Consider the following 26,207-nt stretch of genomic DNA (forward strand, 5'->3'; position numbering starts at 1 on the left):
AGAAATACAGCACGAGTGGGATATGACTCAGTGTTCAATCAACTGTTCAGACATGAAAACAAAATCTGCAATGTAAATTTGTTAAAATATAGCTTTTATTAAACTTTTTAAAAGATGGGTAAACACAAACATTTTTGCCTTTGATAAAGCCTAAACAGGCAAAACGCGTCAGGGGGGTTGTATGGGACGATGGGGTCCCATTAGTTGTCGTTTTAGTTTAAATCTATCATAGTTGCTATGACCATTACTAAAAAACAATACGAATAGACAACCAATCTTTAGGATTGGGGGTGGTGCCACTGACTCAGTGGAGCGGCAACATTATATCTACCATAGACTCTCAGGCGATGATTGCCATACTAACACAGAGTGCATAGGGATATTCTTATTGAGATTTTTACATGTAGTAGTTATATTTGTACTGGCACAGTAGTAAATATCTAATAGTGTGCATGTTAAACATCTAGCAATGTATGAATGATAACAGATAAATTGATATAGTGTGAAAGATTAAACGCAAGTAAATGCTATATAATGGTTTATGTACGCTTCAACAGTGATCGAATCCATTAGAAACCTGCTGCCAGTAAAGCTCTCCAAAAAGAGATTTCAAGCATATAATTAGCGTCTAAAAACTTGTGCATTTGACAGTGATCATAATACTGTATGTACGCTTCAGCAGTGACCAAATTTACTAGAACCTACTGCATGTAATATCTACTAAAAAGTGACTAATCATAACATTTAAAAACGTCACTTCGTATGACCAATTCCTGTAACCTCTACACACACCCACACCTACCCACCCCCACACACCTACTCACCCCCACACACACCCCTCCACCCACACACACCCCTCCACCCACACACACCCCTCCACCCACACACACACCCCTCCACCCACACACACACCCCTCCACCCACACCTCTACACCCACCCACACCTCTACACCCCTACCCACACAACCCCCTACCCACACAACCACCTTTCTACACACACACCCACCTTTCTACACACACACCCACCTTTCTACACACACACAAACCTTTCCACACACACCTTTCCACACACACCTTTCCACACACACCTTTCCACACACACGCACACCTTTCTACACACACACACACACCTTTCTACACACACACACACACCTTTCTACACACACACACACACACCTTTCTACACACACACACACACACCTTTCTACACACACACACCTTTCTACACACACCTTTCTACACACACACACACCTTTCTACACACACACACACACACCTTTCTACACACACACACACACACACACACACTTCTACACACACACACACCTTTCCACACACACACACACCTTTCCACACACACACACACCTTTCCACACGCACACCTCTTTCCACACGCACACCTCTTTCCACACGCACACCTCTTTCCACACACGCACACCTTTCCACACACGCACACCTTTCCACACACGCACACCTTTCCACACACGCACACCTTTCCACACACCTTTCCACACACGCACACCTTTCCACACACGCACACCTTTCCACACACGCACACCTTTCCACACACGCACACCTTTCCACACACGCACACCTTTCCACACACGCACACCTTTCTACACACACACCTTTCTACACACACACACACACACCTTTCTACACACACACCTTTCTACACACCTACACCTTTCTACACACCTTTCTACACACCTTTCTACACACACACACACCTTTCTACACACACACACACACCTTTCTCTACACACACACCTTTCTACACACACACACACACACACCTTTCTACACACACACACACACACACACACCTTTCTACACACACACACACACCTTTCTACACACACACACACACACACACCTTTCTACACACACACACACACCTTTCTACACACACACACACACACACACCTTTCTACACACACACACACACACCTTTCTACACACACACACACACCTTTCTACACACACACACACACCTTTCTACACACACACACACACCTTTCTACACACACACACACACCTTTCTACACACACACACACACCTTTCTACACACACACACACACACACCTTTCTACACACACACACACACCTTTCTACACACACACCTTTCTACACACACACACACACACACCTTTCTACACACACCTTTCTACACACACACACACACACCTTTCTACACACACACACCTTTCTACACACACCTTTCTACACACACACACACCTTTCTACACACACACACACCTTTCTACACACACACACACCTTTCTACACACACACACACACCCTTCTACACACACACACACACCCCTTTCTACACACACACACACACCCCTTTCTACACACACACACACCCCTTTCTACACACACACACACACCCCTTTCTACACACACACACACACCCCTTTCTACACACACACACACACACACCCCCCTTTCTACACACACACACCCCTTTCTACACACACACCCCCCTTTCTACACACACACCCCCCTTTCTACACACACACCCCTTTCTACACACACACCCCTTTCTACACACACACCCCCCTTTCTACACACACACCCCTTTCTACACACACCCACCCCTTTCTACACACACACACACACCTTTCTATACACACACACACACCTTTCTACACACACACACACACACCTTTCTACACACACACACACACACACCTTTCTACACACACACACACACACACCTTTCTACACACACACACACACACCTTTCCACACACACACACCTACCTTTCCACACACACACACACACCTTTCCACACACACACACACACACACACACACACACACACCTTTCCACACACACACACACACACCTTTCCACACACACACACACCTTTCTACACACACACACACACCTTTCTACACACACACACACACCTTTCTACACACACACACACACACACACACCTTTCTACACACACACACACACACCTTTCTACACACACACACACACACCTTTCTACACACACACCTTTCTACACACACACACACCTTTCTACACACACACACACCTACCCTTCTACACACACACACACCTACCCTTCTACACACACACACCTACCCTTCTACACACACACACCTACCCTTCTACACACCTACCCTTCTACACACACACCCTTCTACACACACACCCTTCTACACACACACCCTTCTACACACACACCTTTCTACACACACACCTTTCTACACACACACACACCTTTCTACACACACACACCTTTCTACACACACACACCTTTCTACACACACACACACCTTTCTACACACACACACACCTTTCTACACACACACACACCTTTCTACACACACACACACACACCTTTCTACACACACACACCTTTCTACACACACACACACACCTTTCTACACACACACACACACACCTTTCTACACACACACACACCTTTCTACACACACCTTTCTACACACACACACACCTTTCTACACACACACACCTTTCTACACACACACACACACCTTTCTACACACACACACACACACCTTTCTACACACACACACACACCTTTCTACACACACACACACACACACCTTTCTACACACACACACCTTTCTACACACACACACACACCTTTCTACACACACACACACACCTTTCTACACACACACACACCTTTCTACACACACACACACCTTTCTACACACACACACACACACCTTTCTACACACACACACACACCTTTCTACACACACACACACACACCTTTCTACACACACACCTTTCTACACACACACCTTTCTACACACACACACACCTTTCTACACACACACACCTTTCTACACACACACACACCTTTCTACACACACACACACCTTTCTACACACACACACACACACACACCTTTCTACACACACACACCTTTCTACACACACACACACACCTTTCTACACACACACACACACCTTTCTACACACACACACACACCTTTCTACACACACACACACACACCTTTCTACACACACACACCTTTCTACACACACACACACACCTTTCTACACACACACACACCTTTCTACACACACACACACACCTTTCTACACACACACACACCTTTCTACACACACACACACACCTTTCTACACACACACACACACCTTTCTACACACACACACACCTTTCTACACACACCTTTCTACACACACACCTTTCTACACACACACCTTTCTACACACACACACACCTTTCTACACACACACCTTTCTACACACACACACACACACACACCTTTCTACACACACACACACCTTTCTACACACACACACACACACACCTTTCTACACACACACACACACCTTTCTACACACACACACACACCTTTCTACACACACACACACACCTTTCTACACACACACACACACACCTTTCTACACACACACACACACACCTTTCTACACACACACACACACACCTTTCTACACACACACACCTTTCTACACACACACACACCTTTCTACACACACACACCTTTCTACACACACACACACACCTTTCTACACACACACACCTTTCTACACACACACACACACACACACCTTTCTACACACACACACACACCTTTCTACACACACACACTGGGTACATAGATGGATTCTAACAAGCAAGTTTATAAACATTCTCTAACGAGCAACATACTATTTCACAAGTTATTACCACAATACTACTAACATTTTATTTTGGTCTACATTTAACTCGTAAACTATAGAACCATGCAGTGCTCTAGCATTTTCTTTCACGAAGGCAACCAACCATTTCCCAGTACTGAAAATAGATTACTACAATACCAACCTTCCTAACAGGGACTCATTTGATCCTAATACACCCCCCCCCATACACATCGACAGTAAGGCCCTTACCCCCCTATCACACAAATTCTACAACCCTCAGTATACAAGAACATCTCTCTAGAACAAAACATGCTACCACTTGTTGCACTAAGACTATGAAGACGCCCAAAGAAACATAGGCCTGACCCTCTCAACGTTCTATGTAAACACAGTGCCATTTTACCACCGATAACCCGACAACACTCAACAAATATAAATTTAATTTCCAGAAATAAATCTCTTTAATACCCTGTAACACATTAAAACATCCACAAATCAACATATACAGCCAACCTGATAGAACTACAAGATACAAATATTCGCATTACATAACATAAAAAAAAACTAACCAACCCAGGCACCCACAAATACAGAGAATAATTAATCTAATCCTACACAAAGAAAGAAATACCAATTAATTTGCATTATACAACTACATCCACAAAATAATCTAACCCTAAAACGCGGCAATCCTAACCAGTAACAGAAAACATGGCGACAAGGATAATTGTGAAACCTACCATTTAGGAATAGGAGGTACATACGTGTACGACTTAGATAACTGAATAGGTTTTGTTTCGAGACGAGGTAGGTAGTTTCCCCCCCTTGCCTAAATTGAAATGGATAGGTGTAAATTATAATTTGCGATTACAAAACTAACCGGCTAGGTCAGTCTCACCTATGGGTTTAATCCCTCTGCTTTGCTCCCCACGACAAAAAATTAGAAAGAAAATAGCAAAAAAAAAAAAATAGGCCTAGTAAAATTTAGAAAGCAGCGGGGTTTCCCACATTGCTTCCCAATCTTCTACCATTCCAAGCAGCCTGACCCATTAATCCAGGCCGATGATTCCAGGCCTATATAGGTCCAGCTCAGCCACCTACATAAAAGATGTTATTTCTTTATAATCTTTTTCTATGATAGAGAACTAAAATTCCTTATTTCCAAAAAAACAGGAGTAAAACTACCAAACGTGTAACATACTACCCCTACAAGCAACGCAGTGCGCTTTCGTTTTTTTCAAAGCCAAAGATACGTGCTTTGGGAATAATGCCTCACGATAGGCCACTAGTAATATCAATCACCAACAGATACTCCTATTTTCTAGTTTTTGACCAATCAAACATTTAGAAAGCATTACGTATTTCTAAACATTCCAATTTGACGTGCTAATTCTACCCAACAAGGGCTCAACCTCTCTATTCCATTGCGCCTGTGCAAATACGTCATGCTTCCGTTACTAACTATACCCTAACAGCCAATGAGAACCTCTCTTACACCTTTAAGCCCTTGCAAAGCGGGGCTTGTAGCCCCGTGCATTAACTCACAATCTATATAGAGAGGGCTCTGAAGCTTTGAGCTTCAGTTGGGCTGTGAGCGCCAGCGGTGAAGTATCCAGGGGAAGCGGAACCGCTGCAGTAGCTCTACGCAACCAATAACAGTCTAAAACAGATAAACCTATCAACTTCCCACGAGCACCGCTAACATGCACGGGGCTCCGACAGGGGATAGCGCATGTCCGCTCCGTACAATCAAGCGGGTCCAGTTCGGAGTGCTGGGCCCGGACGAATTGGTAAGACGAGGAGGAGGCCCCCGTGAGGGGCGGTTACGATGGGTTGGGGGAGGGATTCTATCCGGAAGTATAATGGTTTTCTCAGTTTCGCAATGCTTTGCTTCCAAAGTAGTTGTAATCGTGTTTATTCTGTTAATAAAAAATATATTTAAATTTTATGTGGCAGTCTTTTTAGCGTATTCTGATTCAAGTAAACGCTTGAATTATAGTACGTTTTTAGCACAATCTTTTCTTTTACACGGTTGGGGATAACTGTTTAGTAAAGTGACTTGCTGATTAAAATATACCAAAAAATATATTTACTCATACATACATGAATAAAAATAAATCAATATTGCCATACATTCACTATTTTATATTGCTAGCTTTTTGTTTTAAAAGTTTTACTTGTACCCTACTCATTGGAGAGACTGGAAATCAAATTATCTATCTAGTATGTTGTAAATTGCCCCAACAAGGTATTGTTCTTCTAGGTTGTGGACAGTTGTAACTGTAAATGAGTTTGATAATTATTCTAAGCAAGCACTGTGTAAGTCTGAAGCGGGTTCAGGCAATTGGCTCTCTATTTAAAGATACAGGAGATTTTGTGAAAAAAGCTATTCAACTAAATGTAGCTTCAACCAACTGCTTTACCCACTGGGTGAAGGTGTTGCATTTAGTTGAATGGTGAGATCTGGCACACTGATTAGACTGCCAGCCAGTGATGGTGAGTTTTTGTTGTTTTTTTTTACTAGTGCCAAAGTGGATGGCTTTACATGCATTATAAGTAAACACAGTGCTTGCATAATCATGTAACATTTTTACATTTACTGTCAAGTACAGAATCAGAGAGAGGGACTAGCCCAATTCTTACAGCAAAAGCAAATAAACATATATTGCAAAGTTCCATTCATTTATGGCTGATTTAAATTCAATGTTCCTTTAAATATATCTATCAATAATGGTAATGGTGATTGAAGTGTCATTGTATGCGTGTGTAATCATTAATTTGGTCTATTTAAAGGAATATTGTAGAGGGAAAAATAAACTTGCACTACTTACCCTGGAGCTTTGTATTTAAGACCTGCAAATGGTTTACACATTAACATTAGTACAAATTAAGGGACACACAAGCAATGCAGCTCCAGAGCTAAACACAGCCGGTGATTGGTGGGGAGATGTGACTGCCGATTGGCTCGTGGGCTGTTTTCTGCCTGAGACCAACAGTGCTCTGTGCGCTTCCTGTGCAGGATTTTTCTATATGCCTAATAACTCCAGGGTGATTAGTGCAAAAATTGCTCGATCTAATGAATCATATGCAATAGTTTAATTGGACATTGTAGTGGGAACAATTACTTGCTCTATCACTGTGCAAAATGCAACATAAACAAGTGAAAAATATTCTTCTGCATAAACATGCTCTAAATGAGCAATGATCAAGATTAATGCCACTGTTTGTTTTGTAATGATCTCAATTTTGATACATATTTGATCTTAGAGCAATATTGCTGTCACAGAATGATTAAGTTACTAAACAAAAATGAATAAGACAAACGCAGTCATAATTCAGATATGGCACTCGAGACAAACAGCTGAACACAATTACAATACCATGGTGTCTGCAAGTTTTTCTTCAAAGCGATTCTGTGTTAAACATTTTGTCTAAAGTGTAAGGTTAAAAGTACGTTATAGTATTAAAATGACATGCTCTAATATATGAGCATGTCATTTTAATACTTGTGGTGCTGCACATGTTTAAACCCCCTGTATGGGAAAGGGGTTAAACACATGCTTAAAGTCCTGCTTGGACCTACTGAACAACGCTGGTCCCATTAGTAGCACTGGGTGCACGACTCAGCTGTGTATATAGTGCTGCTGATTTGATCAGTGACTATGCTCCTGCTGTGTGTTTAACCCCTTTGTGGAAATTACAGTAGTTTAGTCTTGGCAATCTTAACATTAAATGCTGTAAATAGTGTCACATTTAGACAAATATGGCCCTTTATTTAGTTTGTAGGATAACTTTATGCTTATCCTTGGTATTGCTGAAGTGCCCTGCATTGTTTCTTTACCACCTTAATAGAAACCTAGATTTGAGCATTCACAGGTTAGTGCATTCCCAGCTTTTTCACAACAGATTAGCAATAATAATACAGAACAAGATATTACATTTTTTGCAGGAACCACATTGCTCTATATTATTCATAGAAATATATAGGAAATCAAGTAGAGAATTTTCAATACAGCTGTCAAAAAACACGTTAATTATCAAGATGTTGGCTTCAGTATACGGCTTCAACTGGAACTGTGTGTAAGGTGTTCAAATAAGGCAATAGCTTTAGAAGGTGCAGCAGCCCTGTTATTTTTTTTTTAACGCTTTACATTTGCATTAACGGTAATATTAATATCAAAAATTACTTCTTAAAGGGACCGGTTAGTAAAAATTGAACTTTATGATTCAGATTGAGCATGCAGTTTAGGAAAGTTTTTTTTTTTTTTTTAATTACACATTATCTTATTTGCTTTATCTTGTAATTTGTTGAAAATGTACTATTGGGAGCAAGCTGGTGATTGATGGCTGCAAACATATGTCCCTTGTCATTGGCTCAAGCAATGTATTTACCTACTTCCCAGTAGTGCATTGTTGCTCCTTCAACAAAGGATACCAAGGCAATGAAACAAATGTGCTTATAGAAGTAAATTAGAAAGTTGTTTAAAATTGTACGAATTATTGAATTATGAAAGGAAATTTTTTTTATTTTTTTTTGTCCACTCATACAGAAAATATAAAGCTCTAAAATACATGTAGGATATAGTCAATTTGGGTTTCATGTCTAACATTTTGGGGTGTATGGATAGTATACATTTTTGTTTAAAAAAAAATATATTTTGTAGGCACTACATGTCCTTGGAATTTGTTCAGCAGTGTTCTTAAATCCTGATTTCTTGAAATTCACACATTTCAAAATATTGTTAGAGCCCTTTACCTCATTCTATGGGTATACAGTCCTTGTAATGTTGGCACATTTTTATTGCTTGCAGGTGACAATCCTCATAAGTTAAATGTAATGCTTCGTGTTTTTACAGAAACGCATGTCAGTCACAGAAGGTGGTATTAAATACTCAGAGACCACAGAAGGAGGACGTCCCAAGCTGGGGGGATTAATGGATCCTCGTCAGGGAGTGGTTGAGAGGACAGGACGATGCCAGACTTGTGCAGGTAAAGTTAATGCGGATCCCCTGCTCTCTCCAGTGCTTAATAGTTTTAAAATGTTAAGGTAAAATCTGATAGGACAGGCAGAGGGAAGCTATCACTAACACAGTTATAGGGCTTGAAGAAAAAAATGCTACATAAAGAAGTAGAATTAAATCTTTGCTTCACACAGGATATTATTGCATGCATTTTCTGTCCTATCACTTGGTCTACTTTTATGATCCAGCAGCTGAAGCAAGATCATGGTATATGTTTGTCAATCTTTGAAAGAAAATCTGGGCTACCAACTACATCATATAAAGTGTTGTGATTTCTCATTGGTCAGCAAAATTTTACATCAAACTTAAGTTATGCAACTATATTGCTATAATTTGTATTTTCAGATTTGTGTATATGTAAGAAGGATTCTCACTGCTTTCCCCCTACAACTCTAATCATAACTAATCACTTTTGCTTATTGCAGTCTTTATCCTCAAGTCTTTTCACACCTTCAGTTGCTATTCCTAACAAATTTATTCCTCTTAGGCTTTGCATTACTTATATTTAATGTAATTTTATCGCTGAATGTTTTCCCAAATCATTTTCCGTAAATTTACATTTGCTAGTTTAATCCACCATTGCAATATTGAGAACTCACTAGTTAAATTCAGGATATTTTTACCCATTTCAGAGCATTCAAATTGGCTGTCTAGAACTGAGATTATTTAAAACCCTTCAGTTATGCTCCTGATTATTCAGATTGTCAGCACTGGACACTAATGTCCCCTAAAAAATCTAGATCTTGCCACTTCTGTCTTTCACAACCATATTCTACCTTGTTACCTTCTCTACTTTGCAATATTTCATGGAATGCTGTGAGTCATATTTTATATCTCTATTCACAGGTAACATGACTGAATGTCCTGGGCATTTTGGACACATTGAGCTGGCAAAACCAGTATTCCACGTTGGCTTCCTGGTGAAGACTATGAAAGTTTTACGATGTGTCTGCTTCTTCTGCTCCAAGCTTCTGGTGGATGCTGTGAGTACATGAATGATGTGTGTGAAGGAATTTAATATAAAGATCAGATAATACAACAAACCTTCAGCTTAATTGTATTGAAGCCATTCTTTATTCTAACACCCTGATTTACCATAATTTATACCTTTTTTTTGTTGTGGTGCAGCTGCCAATCTTTTCCCATATAATGGTTAGGTCATCTTCATCTTCTGTTTGTAGTTTGGTTGGATCTGTTCTCATAACATTGTGAGTTTTTGTTTCTTACAGAACAATCCCAAAATTAAAGACATTCTGGTGAAATCAAAGGGGCAACCCAAGAAGCGTTTGACACATGTTTATGAGCTTTGCAAAGGGAAGAACATCTGTGAAGGAGGAGAGGAGATGGACAACAAATTTGGAATGGAGCAACCAGAGGGGGATGAAGATATTCAGAAAGAGAAGGTAAGGTGGACTGCAAAGTAATGAGTAGGACAAATGCATAGGGGATATTGCAGGCTTTTGCTGCTTTCAGGTAGTAATTGAATGGAACAACAATTTAAATACAGTAGAAGTGCATAGAGAGAGACAATGCAAACCACTTTGAACTTAAAATGAGCCTTAGTTTTTGTTTTTCTGACAAATTTTAACATTTACTGTAAGTCATCTGCCAACCACAGACTGATATACATATATTCTGTGAAATCTAGCACATGCTTAGAAGATGGTGCCTGATAGAATTTACATAAGACTGCATGTCATAATATAAGTAAATTGGAACTTTATATAATTGTTTTTTTTATATATAGCATTCTGTATCTGGATCCTGAATTTTTTTTGATATATTTTTTTTTTTTATCCAATTTCTCATTAAATTTACCATGTTTACATCCACTGATGACTTATCCCCTTTTCTGTAATGGCAATGGAAACCTGTGTCCTGATAGTGCTTGCATGGTCGTGTTATTAATGACATTATGTATATATACTTATTTTTATTTAGGGACATGGTGGATGTGGTCGGTACCAGCCACGAATTCGGCGTACAGGGTTGGAGTTGTATGCAGAATGGAAACACGTAAATGAGGATTCACAGGAGAAAAAGATCTTGCTGAGCCCTGAAAGGGTGCATGAGATCTTCAAGCGCATCACAGACGAGGAGTGTTTTATCTTGGGAATGGAACCACGATTTGCTCGTCCAGAGTGGCTGATTGTTACTGTTCTTCCAGTACCACCTTTGTCTGTGCGGCCAGCTGTAGTAATGCAGGGATCTGCTAGAAACCAGGTGAGTGGTGTGATGTTTAAGGCATGGGGGCAAAATTTGAGATCCAGTCATGTAAACCAAATGAACAGACACTGGCATTTTGAGTGATTTTAATTTTTGCCCAACTCATTTTTTAGGATGACTTGACACATAAGTTGGCTGACATTGTAAAGATCAATAACCAACTGAGACGAAATGAGCAAAATGGAGCAGCTGCTCACGTGATTGCAGAGGATGTCAAACTTCTACAGTTCCATGTTGCAACAATGGTTGATAATGAATTGCCTGGATTACCTAGGGTGAGAATGTAGGGAGATGCCCTTAGTTTGGAGAAGTGGTGTTAGGAGCCCAGCTAAAATAAATGCATGGTCTGGTGCTAAAATGTATAATAAACCAAATTGTATTGTGACATAGAAAAGAAAGGTGTTTATGGCTATGATTAGTAGTCATGTATGTTAGATATGTTACACCTTGACTGCCATAGGGCTTGAACACATTAACCTCTTTAGTAGGGCAATGTGTTAGTAAATATTACCAGCTTAAAGAATGACATTTTCCCTTGTGCAAATGATCACTTAATGCAGTAGAATTGCATATTTAACTAGTGCATAATAAAGACAATTATCTACTCTGAATTTGAAATAAGCATTTATTTTTTTCTTGTTTTCTGGCCCCCTCTATCATGTGACAGGCATTAGCCAATCAGACTAGTATACATATACTCTGAGTGTGCACATGCTTCGTAGGATCTTGTTCCCCAGAAAGTGTAAATTTAAAAATACTGCCTAATTTGTTAATGGAAGTAAATTGGAAAGTGTCTTAAAACTGCATGTTCTATATGAATCATAAGTTTTTTGTTTGTGTTTTTTTTTTTTTTTTTTTTTAGACTTGAGTGTCCCTTCAAGTGTAGGGAGTATTTGCTATTTTTTTAAATTAATTTTTTTGTTTCCCTTTTGTAATGTTTTTCTGTATAGGCAATGCAAAAATCTGGACGTCCATTAAAGTCTTTAAAGCAGAGATTAAAGGGCAAGGAAGGTAGAGTTCGAGGGAATCTTATGGGGAAACGTGTCGACTTCTCTGCTCGAACTGTCATCACCCCTGACCCAAACCTTTCCATTGATCAAGTTGGGGTACCTCGATCCATTGCTGCAAATATGACCTTTCCAGAGATTGTTACACCTTTCAACATAGACAGGTAAAACTTCCAAAATGCTGCTAAATAACTTCTAATTTTTTCCCCTCCTACTAATTGTTAGATGTTGTGTTTATATAACACTGCTCTTTGCTCATAGCCATTTGATTTACATATGAGTCTTTGTGCCCTGCATTTGTATACCTGTAAGGTGTCATGGCATGTGATCTATTACCTAGCATTTACTGGGGGTTTCAGATGAGATGACTATCAGTGGTTTATGTGATCCATATTATGTCTTCCAGGCTTCAGGAGTTGGTACGCAGAGGAAACAGTCAGTATCCAGGAGCCAAATACATTATTCGTGATAATGGTGATCGCATTGACTTGCGGTTCCACCCAAAACCCAGTGACTTACATTTACAGATTGGTTACAAGGTTAGAGGCTTCAAAATTATTTATTTTAATTAAAAAAAAAATAAACTTTCAATTCAAAGCTTATGTCACACTTTTTTAGTAACATTGCATTCTAACACTCATTTATTCAATAGGTAGAGAGACACATGTGTGACGGGGACATTGTAATCTTCAACAGACAGCCCACGCTGCACAAAATGTCTATGATGGGGCATAGAGTTCGCATACTTCCTTGGTCCACCTTTCGACTTAACCTAAGGTAGGTTTTTGTGCTTTCTGTGCCACAGATCCTCTAATCTAAAGCAAGACCATCCAATGTCCTAATGTAAAAAAATATTTGTTTTTGACAGTGTGACCACTCCATACAACGCTGACTTTGATGGGGATGAAATGAATCTTCATCTTCCACAATCTCTAGAGACTCGAGCTGAAATTCAGGAGCTTGCTATGGTACCTCGTATGATTGTCACTCCCCAGTCCAACCGTCCTGTCATGGGTATTGTGCAGGACTCGCTGACTGCTGTGCGTAAATTTACCAAGAGAGACGTTTTCATAGAAAGGGTAAGCTATTGTGAAATTGTCATAGCGATAGCTCTCTGATTAGGTTTCCTATTGGCTATGATAACTTATGGTTTCTTTCAGTTACTTATTCATTTTTATTTATTTTTTTTCTGATCTTCAGGGTGAAGTGATGAACTTGCTCATGTTCCTTTCTACCTGGGATGGCAAGGTTCCTCAGCCAGCTATTCTAAAACCACGTCCTCTCTGGACTGGTAAACAGATATTTTCTCTTATTATCCCAGGACACATAAACTGTATTCGAACACACAGCACCCACCCAGACGATGAAGACAGCGGACCTTACAAACACATTTCTCCTGGAGACACTAAGGTACGGACCCTTCATTTTTTAAAAACCATCCTACTTGTTTTCAAAACAATCTTTTGTCCATTGAACACTAATTTCAACTCCAAATACATGAAGATAATCTTTTAAAATATTTTTCCCCATCTAGGTTATTGTGGAGAATGGGGAGTTGATTATGGGAATCCTGTGTAAAAAGTCTCTGGGGACCTCAGCTGGATCGTTGGTCCATATTTCATACCTTGAGATGGGGCATGATACTACACGTTTATTCTATTCGAACATCCAGACTGTCATCAACACTTGGCTGCTTATTGAGGGTATGTTCAATATTTAACTTAAGTTTTAAAGGGCTAAAACTTTCATAGTATATATTTTAGCATGAGCTAATTTTCTTTTGTCCTAATTAGCTACAGCAAATTAGACTTGAGAAACATTTTTTTTTTTTTTTTTTTAATTTTTCATGGGTGTATCCCTCAATTTTTATTTGTTTGGAATTTTTCTTTTAATGCGTTAAAGTGAAGGTCCATTTTGATGAATTTAGTGCCCGGTTTTTAATAAACCTATTAAAAACAAGGGCACTTTGATTTATCAAAATTGACATCACATTTTTCTTCAAAAACGTACCTTTTAATCCTGAATGCTGCTCCAGCGATTCCCCTGGCCGTCGGAAGCCTCTGCAGACGTCAGAAATTACGTATCGGGCCTCCTCCAATCGCAGCTTTCCCGCCTGCCCCCGGGGAATCTTGGCCTGATGCAATGCTGTGATTGGAGGAAGCCATTTTGGACCAGCGAAGATGGCTTGCGACGGGCGGAGGAAGTTCTGGAGCGGCTGCCGGGATTAAAAGGAGTACGTTTTTGGAGAAAACTGTGAAATGACAATTTTGATGAATTAAAGTGCCCTTGTTTTTAATAGGTTTATTAAAAACCGGGCACTAATTCATCAAAATAGACCTTCACTTTAAGTGTTTTTTTTTTTTTTTTTTTTTTTTTTTTTTTACCCTAGTGTTAATTTTGCCTCTTAGTTAACCACTAAATTAATGTACTACATCGAAGCAGAAAGATATAGGCTTTACTTTTTTGTGTTCTTGTTTTTGACGTTATGGATCTAGAATGCCTATGAGCCGGTAGAAATGTGTGTTATAATAAGGCTGTGTGATTTTCAAGATTAACGTATGCTTTTTACTTACAGGTCATACCATTGGTATAGGAGATTCCATTGCTGATGCTAAAACATATCAAGATATTCAGAACACCATTAAGAAAGCCAAGCAAGATGTGATAGAGGTAAGAGGCATTATCCTTCCTCACTTTTAACACCTAATAGTCTATGGGGAGCCTTTACATTAAAGGGATATAAAATACAAACCACTTATTCATAAAGTTCCTAGTTACTTTTATTACTAAATTTGCTTTGTTCCCATGGTATTCTTTGGTGAAAAGATGCCTAGGTAGGTATCTGGAGCACTGCATGGCAGGAAATAGTGCTGCCATCTACAGCTCTTACAAATTGATAAGATTCTTGCAAAATTTCTGCCCTATATATTGCTATAATCCCTGCTTGTCAACAAGATTCTAAGGGAAAAAAGAAAATTTAATAGAAGTAAATTTAGAAAGTTGGCAAAAATTGCATCCTCTTAATCGTGATACATTTTTGGGTTTCATTTCCCCTTTTAATCTTTATGGTGTTCCAGATATCACATGGTTAAGCTTGGCACTGCCCATTTTCCATGCAGTTTCCATTTCTACTTCCTTTACTACTTGTGTTAACCGTGATCCAGTTTACTGATTTCAGGTTTTAAGTATTGTCATTTTACGTGCAGGTCATAGAAAAGGCTCATAACAATGAGTTGGAGCCAACCCCTGGTAACACCTTGCGTCAGACTTTCGAGAATCAAGTGAACAGAATCTTGAATGATGCCAGAGATAAAACTGGCTCTTCTGCTCAGAAATCACTGTCTGAATATAACAACTTCAAGTCCATGGTGGTATCAGGAGCCAAGGGCTCAAAAATCAACATCTCACAGGTGAGAGGAATTTATATATTGTCTTACATAAGTTATTAATGGAACACAGCCTAGTCAAAATTGAAATGTGCAGTGTGTTGTACTGGCAACAATGCTTCAAGTAGAAGCTATTGATGTTTGCTTTAACTATGCACAGGGCATACTGAGCCTGCACCTATAATGCCTTCTGTACACTGATTTAAACTTTTGAGTCTGCTTGTAGCACCTGTGAGGACATTTCTGAGCAGGCACATTAAGTGTGGGCGCACACAGGGCATATTGACATACCCTAGCGAAATTAAGATGTCAATTACCTTTTAATAGAAGCATTTTGCAGATACAAAAAGATATTGCAAATATTAAATTGAAATTTGCTCATGCATTTCTGTTGTGACTAAAATGTCCCTTCTAAGTGATTTTGTTTGGAACATTTTCCTTCTTGCTTAGGTTATTGCCGTGGTAGGTCAGCAGAACGTAGAAGGAAAACGAATTCCATTTGGGTTCAAGCACCGGACTTTGCCCCATTTCATCAAGGATGATTATGGTCCTGAGAGTAGAGGCTTTGTGGAAAACTCGTACCTTGCCGGTCTTACACCAACAGAGTTCTTTTTCCATGCTATGGGTGGAAGAGAAGGTCTCATTGATACAGCTGTGAAAACTGCTGAAACTGGTGAGGATTTCTTTTCCCTTACAATGGGGCATTGTCAATGGGACTTCCAGGAAGTTTTAATTTTTCTCATGTGCAATTTTTTTTTTCTTTACTGTATTTGTGGGTTCTTGTTTTAACTTCCCTCATTTCTTTTTACACCAGGCTACATCCAGAGACGTTTGATCAAGTCTATGGAGTCAGTGATGGTTAAATATGATGCCACAGTGCGAAATTCCATTAACCAAGTAGTACAGCTGAGATACGGTGAGGATGGTCTGGCTGGAGAAGGAGTAGAATTCCAGAACTTAGCAACTTTGAAACCCTCCAACAAAGCTTTTGAAAAAAAGTAAGTTTCCTCACTTATCATTATCTCCCTTTTTTTTTTTTTTTTGTGTTGAGATAGTGATACATTTTTCTGTTTATATTGTTTTCATTACAGGTTTAAATTTGATTACGCAAATGAGCGTGCTTTGCGGAGAACTCTTCAGGAGGAGGTGGTGAAAGAAATTCTTAGCAATGCACATATCCAGAATGAACTGGAAAGGGAATTTGAGAAGATGAAGGACGACAGGGAAGTTCTAAGAGTCATCTTTCCCACTGGAGACAGCAAGGTAATTATGGAAAGGAACTAGAGAACCCCTGAGATTAAACAAAATTGCAGCAAATGAGGTGGCTACTTGTTTGGGATGGCAGTGATATGATTGGGTTAGCTAGCAGTAAGGGGGTAGTTTAGAAGCTACAGATTACTAGAAAATCTTAACTCATTTTGGTCCACACACAGGTGGTACTTCCCTGCAATCTTATGAGGATGATCTGGAATGCCCAAAAGATTTTCCATATTAACACAAGGATGCCTACAGACCTGCACCCTATTAAAGTGGTAGAGGGTAAGTGATTTGATTAGTGTGGTTCTGTTTCCTTTCTTTGTGGACCATTTTCCTGACATCCATATGGTCTCTTTCAGGGACCCAGGAACTAAGCAAGAAATTGGTTATTGTAAATGGAGATGATCCTCTTAGCCGACAGGCGCAGGAAAATGCCACCTTATTATTCAATATCCACCTGCGCTCTACACTTTGCAGTCGGAGAATGGTAGAGGAGTTTAGACTGAGTGGAGAGGCATTTGACTGGCTCCTTGGAGAAATTGAGTCCAAGTTCAACCAGGCCATTGTAAGTTGTATTCCTACAGTATTAAATTATTTAAGGAATATGCTGTATGTCTTAAAATGATGGTAAATCCAAGTGTTTAATAAATGCTAGGATTTACCATCACTAAAAATCAAGTGGAGTTTAAGTGATGAGATTAAAAAAAAAAAAAAAAAAAGGTGCTTGACTCGCCTTTTCTGTGCGGTTACACAGTGCAAAACCCGGCGACTCCAGCCACCCAGGGCACATTGCTCTTCTACCAATGAGGCGCCGCTTGCCCCTCTAAACCAATATTCGTGCATACATACAGAACACTGTCAGGTGACACGCACGGCTATTGGTTCAGATATGCAAAAGAGTCACCTCATTGAAGCAGATCAATGTACCGTGGGCGATCGGAGCTGCTGAGTTTAGCACTGTGCAACAGCACAGAAAAGGGTAAGTTTAGCATCCTTTTTTACATATTACTTAACCTCCCGTTGATTTTTAGTGATGGTAAAGCCCTAGCTTTTGTTATACACTTGGATTTACCATAACTAAGTGTGAGCTGCTTCTAGGGATATCTTACAATTACTGTAAAACAGATTGCTGTCTTAAAACAGATTACCGTTGCAGAGCTTTTTTTTTTTTCAATAACTTTCTCTAACATTCTTTAGGCTCATCCTGGTGAAATGGTGGGTGCGCTGGCTGCTCAGTCTCTAGGAGAGCCTGCCACTCAGATGACTCTCAACACTTTCCATTATGCTGGTGTGTCAGCTAAGAATGTGACACTTGGTGTCCCTCGTCTAAAAGAGTTGATTAACATTTCCAAGAAGCCAAAGACCCCCTCACTGACTGTTTTCCTTTTGGGGCAATCTGCCAGAGATGCAGAGAGAGCTAAGGTGAGGCATGCAGGGATTAAAAAAAAATAAAAAATCCACACTTATTTTTATGTATACATATTAATACAAAACATTTTCCTTTTGTTCTACACAGGATATCCTTTGCCGCTTGGAACACACAACACTGCGCAAAGTGACAGCAAACACTGCCATTTATTATGACCCTAACCCTCAGAACACTGTTGTGTCAGAAGACCAGGAGTGGGTGAATGTGTACTATGAGATGCCAGACTTTGATGTAACTCGAATTTCCCCTTGGCTTCTCCGTGTGGAGCTCGATCGTAAACACATGACTGATAGGAAGCTAACTATGGAACAGATAGCCGAAAAGATCAATGCAGGTATGTAAATTACTGTAAGCGGGATATGGTTAGCACCTATATCTGTGTCTCTCTGTGTGTGTGTCTGTCTGTCTGTCTGTCTGTGTCTCTGTCTGTGTCTCTGTCCTCCATAATTTGTTGTTGGCTTGCAATATCATTCATTGGCTTCTCTTACAAATTTGCTACCCTCTTGTAGGTTTTGGCGATGATTTGAATTGCATATTTAACGATGATAATGCAGAAAAACTGGTTTTGAGAATCCGCATCATGAACAGTGAAGAGAACAAAATGCAGGAGGTAAGAAATTTATGATCTGTAATGAACATAATTAAGATTTTTAAAATAGGCTTCAAAATGTCGATGAAAAAAAAAAAAAAAAATTTAAGTGCACTTACTGTTACAAATAGACAACAGCCGGGGTGCTGCGTATAATGTATACATCCATTGCATTTATCCTGTTTAAAGGGACACTAAACACCTGATAAAAATCCCTAAAACCTACTTTTTCTTAATAAAAAATAATCACTGCTGACTATTATATGCTCCTCTTACCCCGAACTGTTGAAGGATATTGTTTTAAAATACAGCACTGATCCACTGCTGGATTCTCCTATGTAAGCTGCCATATTGTAACGCACGCTACAGGCAGGGGCACAGAAGTCACATGCTCATGATGCAGTCAAGGACACACACAGCTATATTAAATACAGTGTACTTAGAGGATCACATCTGTGAGCTGCTGTGACTGAATAAACATTTATTAGCGTATAAAGGTATTAGATTTAGCCATGTATGTATAATACACATAATATGCATCTTAACTTTAATAAAATGATCATTATGTACTGTTTGTGTTTCTAACTCCCCCCCCCCCCCCCCCCCACAGTTAAAACTTCAAACTGCCCACAAGTTTTAGGATTTAAGAAAAGCCGTTTTCTGCAGGCAGCCAGGCACTATCATTGTAATTTATGTGTTGTAACCTCCGTGGGGGAAGAGGGAGGCTGTGACGCTGCATATACTCTCGGTGCAGAAGATTACTGCTTTTCAAGAGTTAACTTGTTTATATAAATCACTAAGGGCTGACAGTTGTACAAGCTTAGAGATCGTTTAGCAATGATTGTCTCTTTCAATGCAGACTTCTGTGCCCCTGCCTGTAGTGTGCGTTACAATATGGCAGCTTACATAGGAGAATCCAGCAGTGGATCAGTGCTGTATTTTAAAACTATATCCTTCAACAGTTTGGGGAAAGAGGAGCATATAAAATAGTCAGCAGTGATTATTTTTTTTTTATTAATAAGAAAAACTAGGTTTTAGGGATTATTAGAAGACAGGTGTTTAGTGTCCCTTTAAGAATAACACACTGCACTCACCGGTCTTCATGAAGAAATTCAATTAACATTTTCGATATACAAATGCCCCAAGCGTTTAGGTATATATACATGCCCCCCCCTATGTCTGCCGTTAACCTTCAGTGCATGTTCCACTACTGTAACAAGCTGTCTGAGCTGCGCCCAAGCTATATTTGAATACATTGTACTGCTGCTGAGGTGCCGTGGCTGCCCTGTATTGCCTGCTAAACAGTGAAAAATTCACCTCTTAAAAATTCCTATCTGTAATAAATGTGAGAACGTTGACTGCAGATGTTTCTGTAGGATTGAGACTGGGGCAGGCTGTATAACGATACTGCTAAAAAAGTAGCGAACTCTTCAGCTAAACTTTTCACAGCTGGCTGGAACCCTGATACAGCAAGACTTAGTGAGCATATCAGGACTATGTACTTGAAACATATAGACGCTGAATGCAGAGGTAAGAATTTCAGCTCCATTGTTTTGTTTAAAGTACGTAGTCCTGATATTTTCACTACCCAGTCTTGCTGCATCAGGGTTCAAGCAGGCTGCGATAAGTTTAGCTGAAGTAATTTCTCTACTTGTCTTGCGGTTTCGTTATACTGCCGCCTGTCCCAGTCTTATCAATCCTACAGAGACGATGTCTGCAGTCAACGTTCAGATGTTTAATACACACAGGAATTTTTCAAGGTGGTTTATTTTCACTGTTTAGCAGGAATTAGAGAGGATTTCTGCAATGTCTAATGTCTACTGGAATATACACATGAAGGGTGAGCGTACTAGGCGCAAGCACAGCTCAGCCCTTTCCTGGGAAAGTGCCAGCACCGTGGAGAATAATCGCAAGAGCAGAAATAAAAAGCTAAAATCTACTAACTGCATTGTTAGCAAGTTTAAACTGTCTAATTTCTTTAGTCAGTTAATTTACTTTAAAAACATAGACTTGATTGCTTTGTACACTGATCCTTTAACTTCTTCTGCTTTTTCCCCAGGAAGAGGAAGTGGTGGATAAAATGGATGATGATGTTTTTCTGCGCTGCATTGAATCCAACATGCTGACAGATATGACACTACAGGGGATTGAGCAGATCAGCAAGGTGAGGACTGGTTGTGTAGCCATTCTAGACTTGGCAATAACATACTGTCAACTTCAATGTTTTTGGGTGTTATGTGTGTAAAAGCATATGACTCTCTCCTTTACTTTTCAAGGACTGCATTATATTGGTTAATTACATATTCCATAAATATATCTTCAATACAGGTGTACATGCATCTGCCACAGACTGACAATAAGAAGAAAATTATTATTACTGATGAAGGAGAGTTCAAGGCGCTGCAAGAGTGGATTCTTGAGACAGATGGTGTCAGCTTAATGCGAGTGTTGAGTGAAAAAGATGTGGATCCAGTGAGAACTACATCGAACGATATTGTGGAAATATTTACAGTAAGTCTGCATCACCCCTAAAAACCAGCATTGCCATCAGTCTTTGGACCTTGCCCATAGCTCTCTAACCTTTTGGTTGTGTACTTATACAGGTCCTTGGTATTGAAGCTGTGAGAAAAGCCCTGGAGAGAGAACTGTACCACGTGATATCATTTGATGGTTCCTATGTAAACTATCGTCACTTGGCACTTCTGTGTGACACCATGACTTGCAGAGGACATTTAATGGCCATCACACGTCACGGTGTGAACAGACAAGACACAGGACCACTTATGAAGTGTTCTTTTGAAGAAACGGTTAGTATGCCTTTATATAAATGCTCCTGGTATACATGCAATATCATGCACTGTTTCTCTTTGCCTTGGTGTCTGGTCAGTGAACATATTTTTGTTTTAGGTTGATGTGTTGATGGAAGCTGCTGCTCATGGTGAGTCTGATCCCATGAAGGGTGTGTCTGAGAACATCATGTTGGGCCAACTAGCTCCGGCTGGCACTGGATGCTTTGACTTACTGTTGGATGCAGAAAAATGTAAATTTGGAATGGAGATTCCAACGAACATTCCAGGCCTGGGAGCAGCAGGACGTAAGTGATATCCTCTTTCTAGTCTAGACAAAAATGAACACAGTGTTATCTATATGGCCCACGTGTACTTTCTGTCTTTGTGTTGAAAAGATTTAAAAAGCATGTGATAAGAGGCAGTCCTCAAAGGTTTAGAAATTGACATATGAGCCTACCTATATTTAGTTTAAACTAAGAATACCAAGAGAAAAGCAAATTTGATGATAAAAGTAAATTGCAAAGTTGATTAAAATTAAAAGTCCTATCTGGATAATGAAAGTTTAATTTATACTAGACTGTCCCTTTAAGTGTATTAGGGGGAATCATCCCTTTTTTATGAATGACTTCTCCATAGAATCCTATCTTTCTTTTTTTTTTTTTTTTTTTTTTTTTGTTTCTAAAGCTTGTTTTCTAATGTTCTTATCTTCCATTAGCAACTGGCATGTTTTTTGGTACTGCACCAAGCCCAATGGGTGGTATGTCTCCTGCAATGACCCCATGGAATCAAGGAGCTACCCCAGCTTATGGAGCCTGGTCCCCTAGCATTGGTAAGTACAGAGTATTTATTAGACTAATAGACGTAGCAATTACATGTTGTCTTGTGAGTATTTTTCTGTTGTGTTGACTTAAACAAAGAATCTACACATAGCGATATAATAGACATGGCTATGTAGTGTACATAGTGATTAATACCAGGATGTCTTTGCAGGCAGCGGGATGACCCCTGGGGCTGCAGGATTCTCTCCCAGTGCAGCTTCAGATGCTAGTGGCTTCAGTCCAGGATATTCTCCTGCATGGTCTCCAACCCCAGGATCTCCTGGATCACCAGGCCCCTCAAGTCCATATATTCCATCACCAGGTGAGTGACCTTGCCAGGTCTTTGTTAGTTGTGTATGGCAATAGTGTTTAAATTGCTGGGTTTTTTTGCCAAATGACTCCCCATTTTAACAGGTTTTGTCTTTTCATTTTTACAGGTGGTGCAATGTCACCAAGTTACTCCCCTACATCTCCTGCTTATGAGCCTCGAAGCCCTGGTGGATACACCCCTCAAAGTCCCAGCTACTCCCCTACCTCTCCATCATACAGCCCTACTTCACCTTCCTACTCTCCAACCAGTCCTAATTATAGCCCAACCTCTCCAAGCTACAGTCCCACTTCTCCTAGCTACAGCCCAACATCTCCAAGCTACAGTCCCACCTCTCCAAGTTACTCGCCCACATCCCCCTCTTATTCTCCTACAAGTCCCAGCTACTCTCCAACGTCTCCAAGTTACAGCCCTACCAGTCCCAGTTACTCCCCAACATCCCCAAGCTATTCTCCCACTTCTCCCAGTTACAGCCCAACATCGCCCAGTTATTCACCCACATCACCCAGCTACTCTCCCACCAGCCCCAGTTATTCACCCACATCACCCAGCTATTCCCCAACATCTCCTTCATATAGCCCTACGTCTCCCTCATACTCTCCAACATCTCCAAATTACTCTCCAACATCCCCCAATTACACCCCAACCTCTCCCAGTTATTCGCCCACATCTCCCAGTTACAGTCCTACTAGCCCCAGCTATTCGCCTACATCTCCCAATTACAGTCCTACCAGCCCCAGTTATTCGCCCACATCACCCAGCTATTCACCTTCCAGTCCTCGTTACACACCACAATCTCCAAGCTACACTCCCAGCTCGCCAAGTTACAGCCCAAGTTCACCCAGTTACTCCCCAACAAGCCCCAAATATACTCCTACCAGCCCTTCATACAGTCCGAGCTCTCCAGAATATACACCAACCTCACCCAAGTACTCTCCAACCTCACCCAAATATTCTCCAACATCACCGAAATATACCCCAACTTCTCCAACTTATTCTCCAACAACTCCAAAATATTCACCAACTTCTCCAACATATTCTCCAACGTCTCCAATTTACACCCCAACCTCACCCAAGTACTCTCCTACTTCCCCAACATATTCTCCTACCTCCCCTAAATATTCTCCAACCTCACCAACCTACTCCCCCACCAGCCCCAAAGGATCCACCTACTCACCAACCTCTCCTGGATACAGCCCAACATCACCTACCTACAGCCTCACAAGCCCAGCCATCAGTCCAGACGACAGTGATGATGAAAACTGAGCAAGAAAGTGAGCTACAAGGCAAAAGGATCATATTTTGGAAATCTGCTTATGTACCTACAAAGACTATGCGGTGCAATTATCCAACACTATGCAGATTAAGACCTCCAGCCTGAGATTGTATATATTCTGATGCTGCTTGCCTACAATCCTTTCTTGGACTCTTGTATTTATACCACCTCCTCTTTGGTTGGGGGTCTGACTTTGAGATCGCACTATAACTCAGCATATTTTAAGACTTGGAGACTGGTCTCCTTGACCAACAAAAAAAATAACAAAACTTTAAAATGATTCTGGTATACAGCAGGTTTTATCCTGTAGTTGATCTAAATCATAAATACCTGTTTTCATAGATTGTTTGCTCTAGAACCTATTTGCACCTGAAATAATTTGCTTCCGCAGTTATACTAAGATGGCTTTTTATTGCTTAGGGTATATAAGCTCTAAAATGATGGAACAATTTTCCATTTGTTTGAGCATTGACTTTTATCCTGAGGTGCACCACAAGACTTGGGTGCATCACCACTAAAGAGGACCATCAGTGGTTCTCCGCTCATTCATATGTGGATTGGAGACCAAACTGCTTGATATTATTTATAATATATTCAGAAACTGAATAGAAGTTTAAAAAATCTTTTTTTTTAATTTTAGATGTTGGCAACTTCTCAGTCTGCTGATGTTTTGTTCAAATACTTTTCCACTAATCTGAAACATGTTACAGGTTTAGAAATGTTAATTGTTTGACTTGGAGTCATGTAAATTTCTGTAATACTTTAATAAAATATTAATAATTTGGAGTTGTCTGTTGTGAAGCACTTTAATGTACATGCAGTAAAAGGACATTGTTCCATACAGATAAGCCGCATTTACACTTTTTTTTTTTTTTCTTCTCCTCCTCCTCTTGGGGGGGGGGGGGGAGCTATTTAAACAATTGAATGCTGCAGTATTTATTCTGTAAAACTTACAAATCCTTATTTCACTGTTCAGGTCCAGTTTTTACTGGTGGAGAGGGACTGTGAAAGCATTGTAAGTGTCTTATATTAGAAAAAAAAGTTTAGAACATTGTAGTTACCTTCTTTGATCTATCTACCAGTATTGTAATAAGCTACATGGGTATTGTGAAAATTTGTGTCTTAAAGGGACAGTCTAGTCAAAATTAAACTTTCATGATTCAGAGCGCATGCAATGTTTATTTTTTTTAAACCAGCATTGTGCCAGGAGCATATTAAACAAATAAAAGAAATAAGATACTGCAATATTAATGCCTAACTGGCCCATTGAATATACAATTATATATATAGAGAGAGAGATATATATATATATATATATATATATATATATATATATATATATATATATATATATATATATATATATATATATAGAGAGAGAGATATAGAGAGAGAGATATAGAGAGAGAGATATA

The 26,207-nt window shown here is 39.8% G+C and overlaps 1 protein-coding gene across 1 annotated transcript; it reads left to right on the forward strand.

Annotated features, from left to right (window-relative positions):
* Positions 1 to 6,262: 6,262 nt before the first annotated feature.
* POLR2A (RNA polymerase II subunit A) lies at positions 6,263 to 25,578 on the forward strand. Its single transcript, XM_053718458.1, has 29 exons — positions 6,263 to 6,456; positions 9,523 to 9,655; positions 10,534 to 10,670; positions 10,917 to 11,090; positions 11,629 to 11,910; positions 12,027 to 12,188; positions 12,864 to 13,084; positions 13,327 to 13,459; positions 13,573 to 13,697; positions 13,789 to 13,999; positions 14,121 to 14,330; positions 14,455 to 14,623; positions 15,496 to 15,590; positions 16,127 to 16,330; positions 16,757 to 16,979; positions 17,121 to 17,304; positions 17,398 to 17,569; positions 17,740 to 17,845; positions 17,923 to 18,128; positions 18,761 to 18,985; positions 19,080 to 19,326; positions 19,502 to 19,602; positions 21,641 to 21,745; positions 21,910 to 22,092; positions 22,185 to 22,388; positions 22,489 to 22,675; positions 23,086 to 23,199; positions 23,361 to 23,510; positions 23,626 to 25,578. The coding sequence occupies exons 1-29, from the start codon at positions 6,370 to 6,372 to the stop codon at positions 24,780 to 24,782; spliced, it is 5,907 nt and encodes a 1,968-aa protein (XP_053574433.1). The 5' UTR covers positions 6,263 to 6,369; the 3' UTR covers positions 24,783 to 25,578.
* The last annotated feature ends 629 nt before the right edge of the window (positions 25,579 to 26,207 follow it).

The sequence above is a fragment of the Bombina bombina genome, chromosome 6 (assembly GCF_027579735.1).
Source record: "Bombina bombina isolate aBomBom1 chromosome 6, aBomBom1.pri, whole genome shotgun sequence".
In the NCBI taxonomy this organism is placed as follows: Eukaryota; Metazoa; Chordata; class Amphibia; order Anura; family Bombinatoridae; genus Bombina; species Bombina bombina.

What these genes read in the sequence shown, in the direction of transcription:
- POLR2A (XM_053718458.1), top strand. Translation starts at nt 6,370, where the DNA reads ATGCACGGGGCTCCGACAGGGGATAGCGCATGTCCGCTCCGTACAATC. An exon ending in ACACCTTTCAACATAGACAG is followed by an intron (nt 13,085 to 13,326) that starts GTAAAACTTCCA and finishes TATGTCTTCCAG; the next exon opens with GCTTCAGGAGTTGGTACGCA. An exon ending in CCCTATTAAAGTGGTAGAGG is followed by an intron (nt 17,846 to 17,922) that starts GTAAGTGATTTG and finishes GGTCTCTTTCAG; the next exon opens with GGACCCAGGAACTAAGCAAG.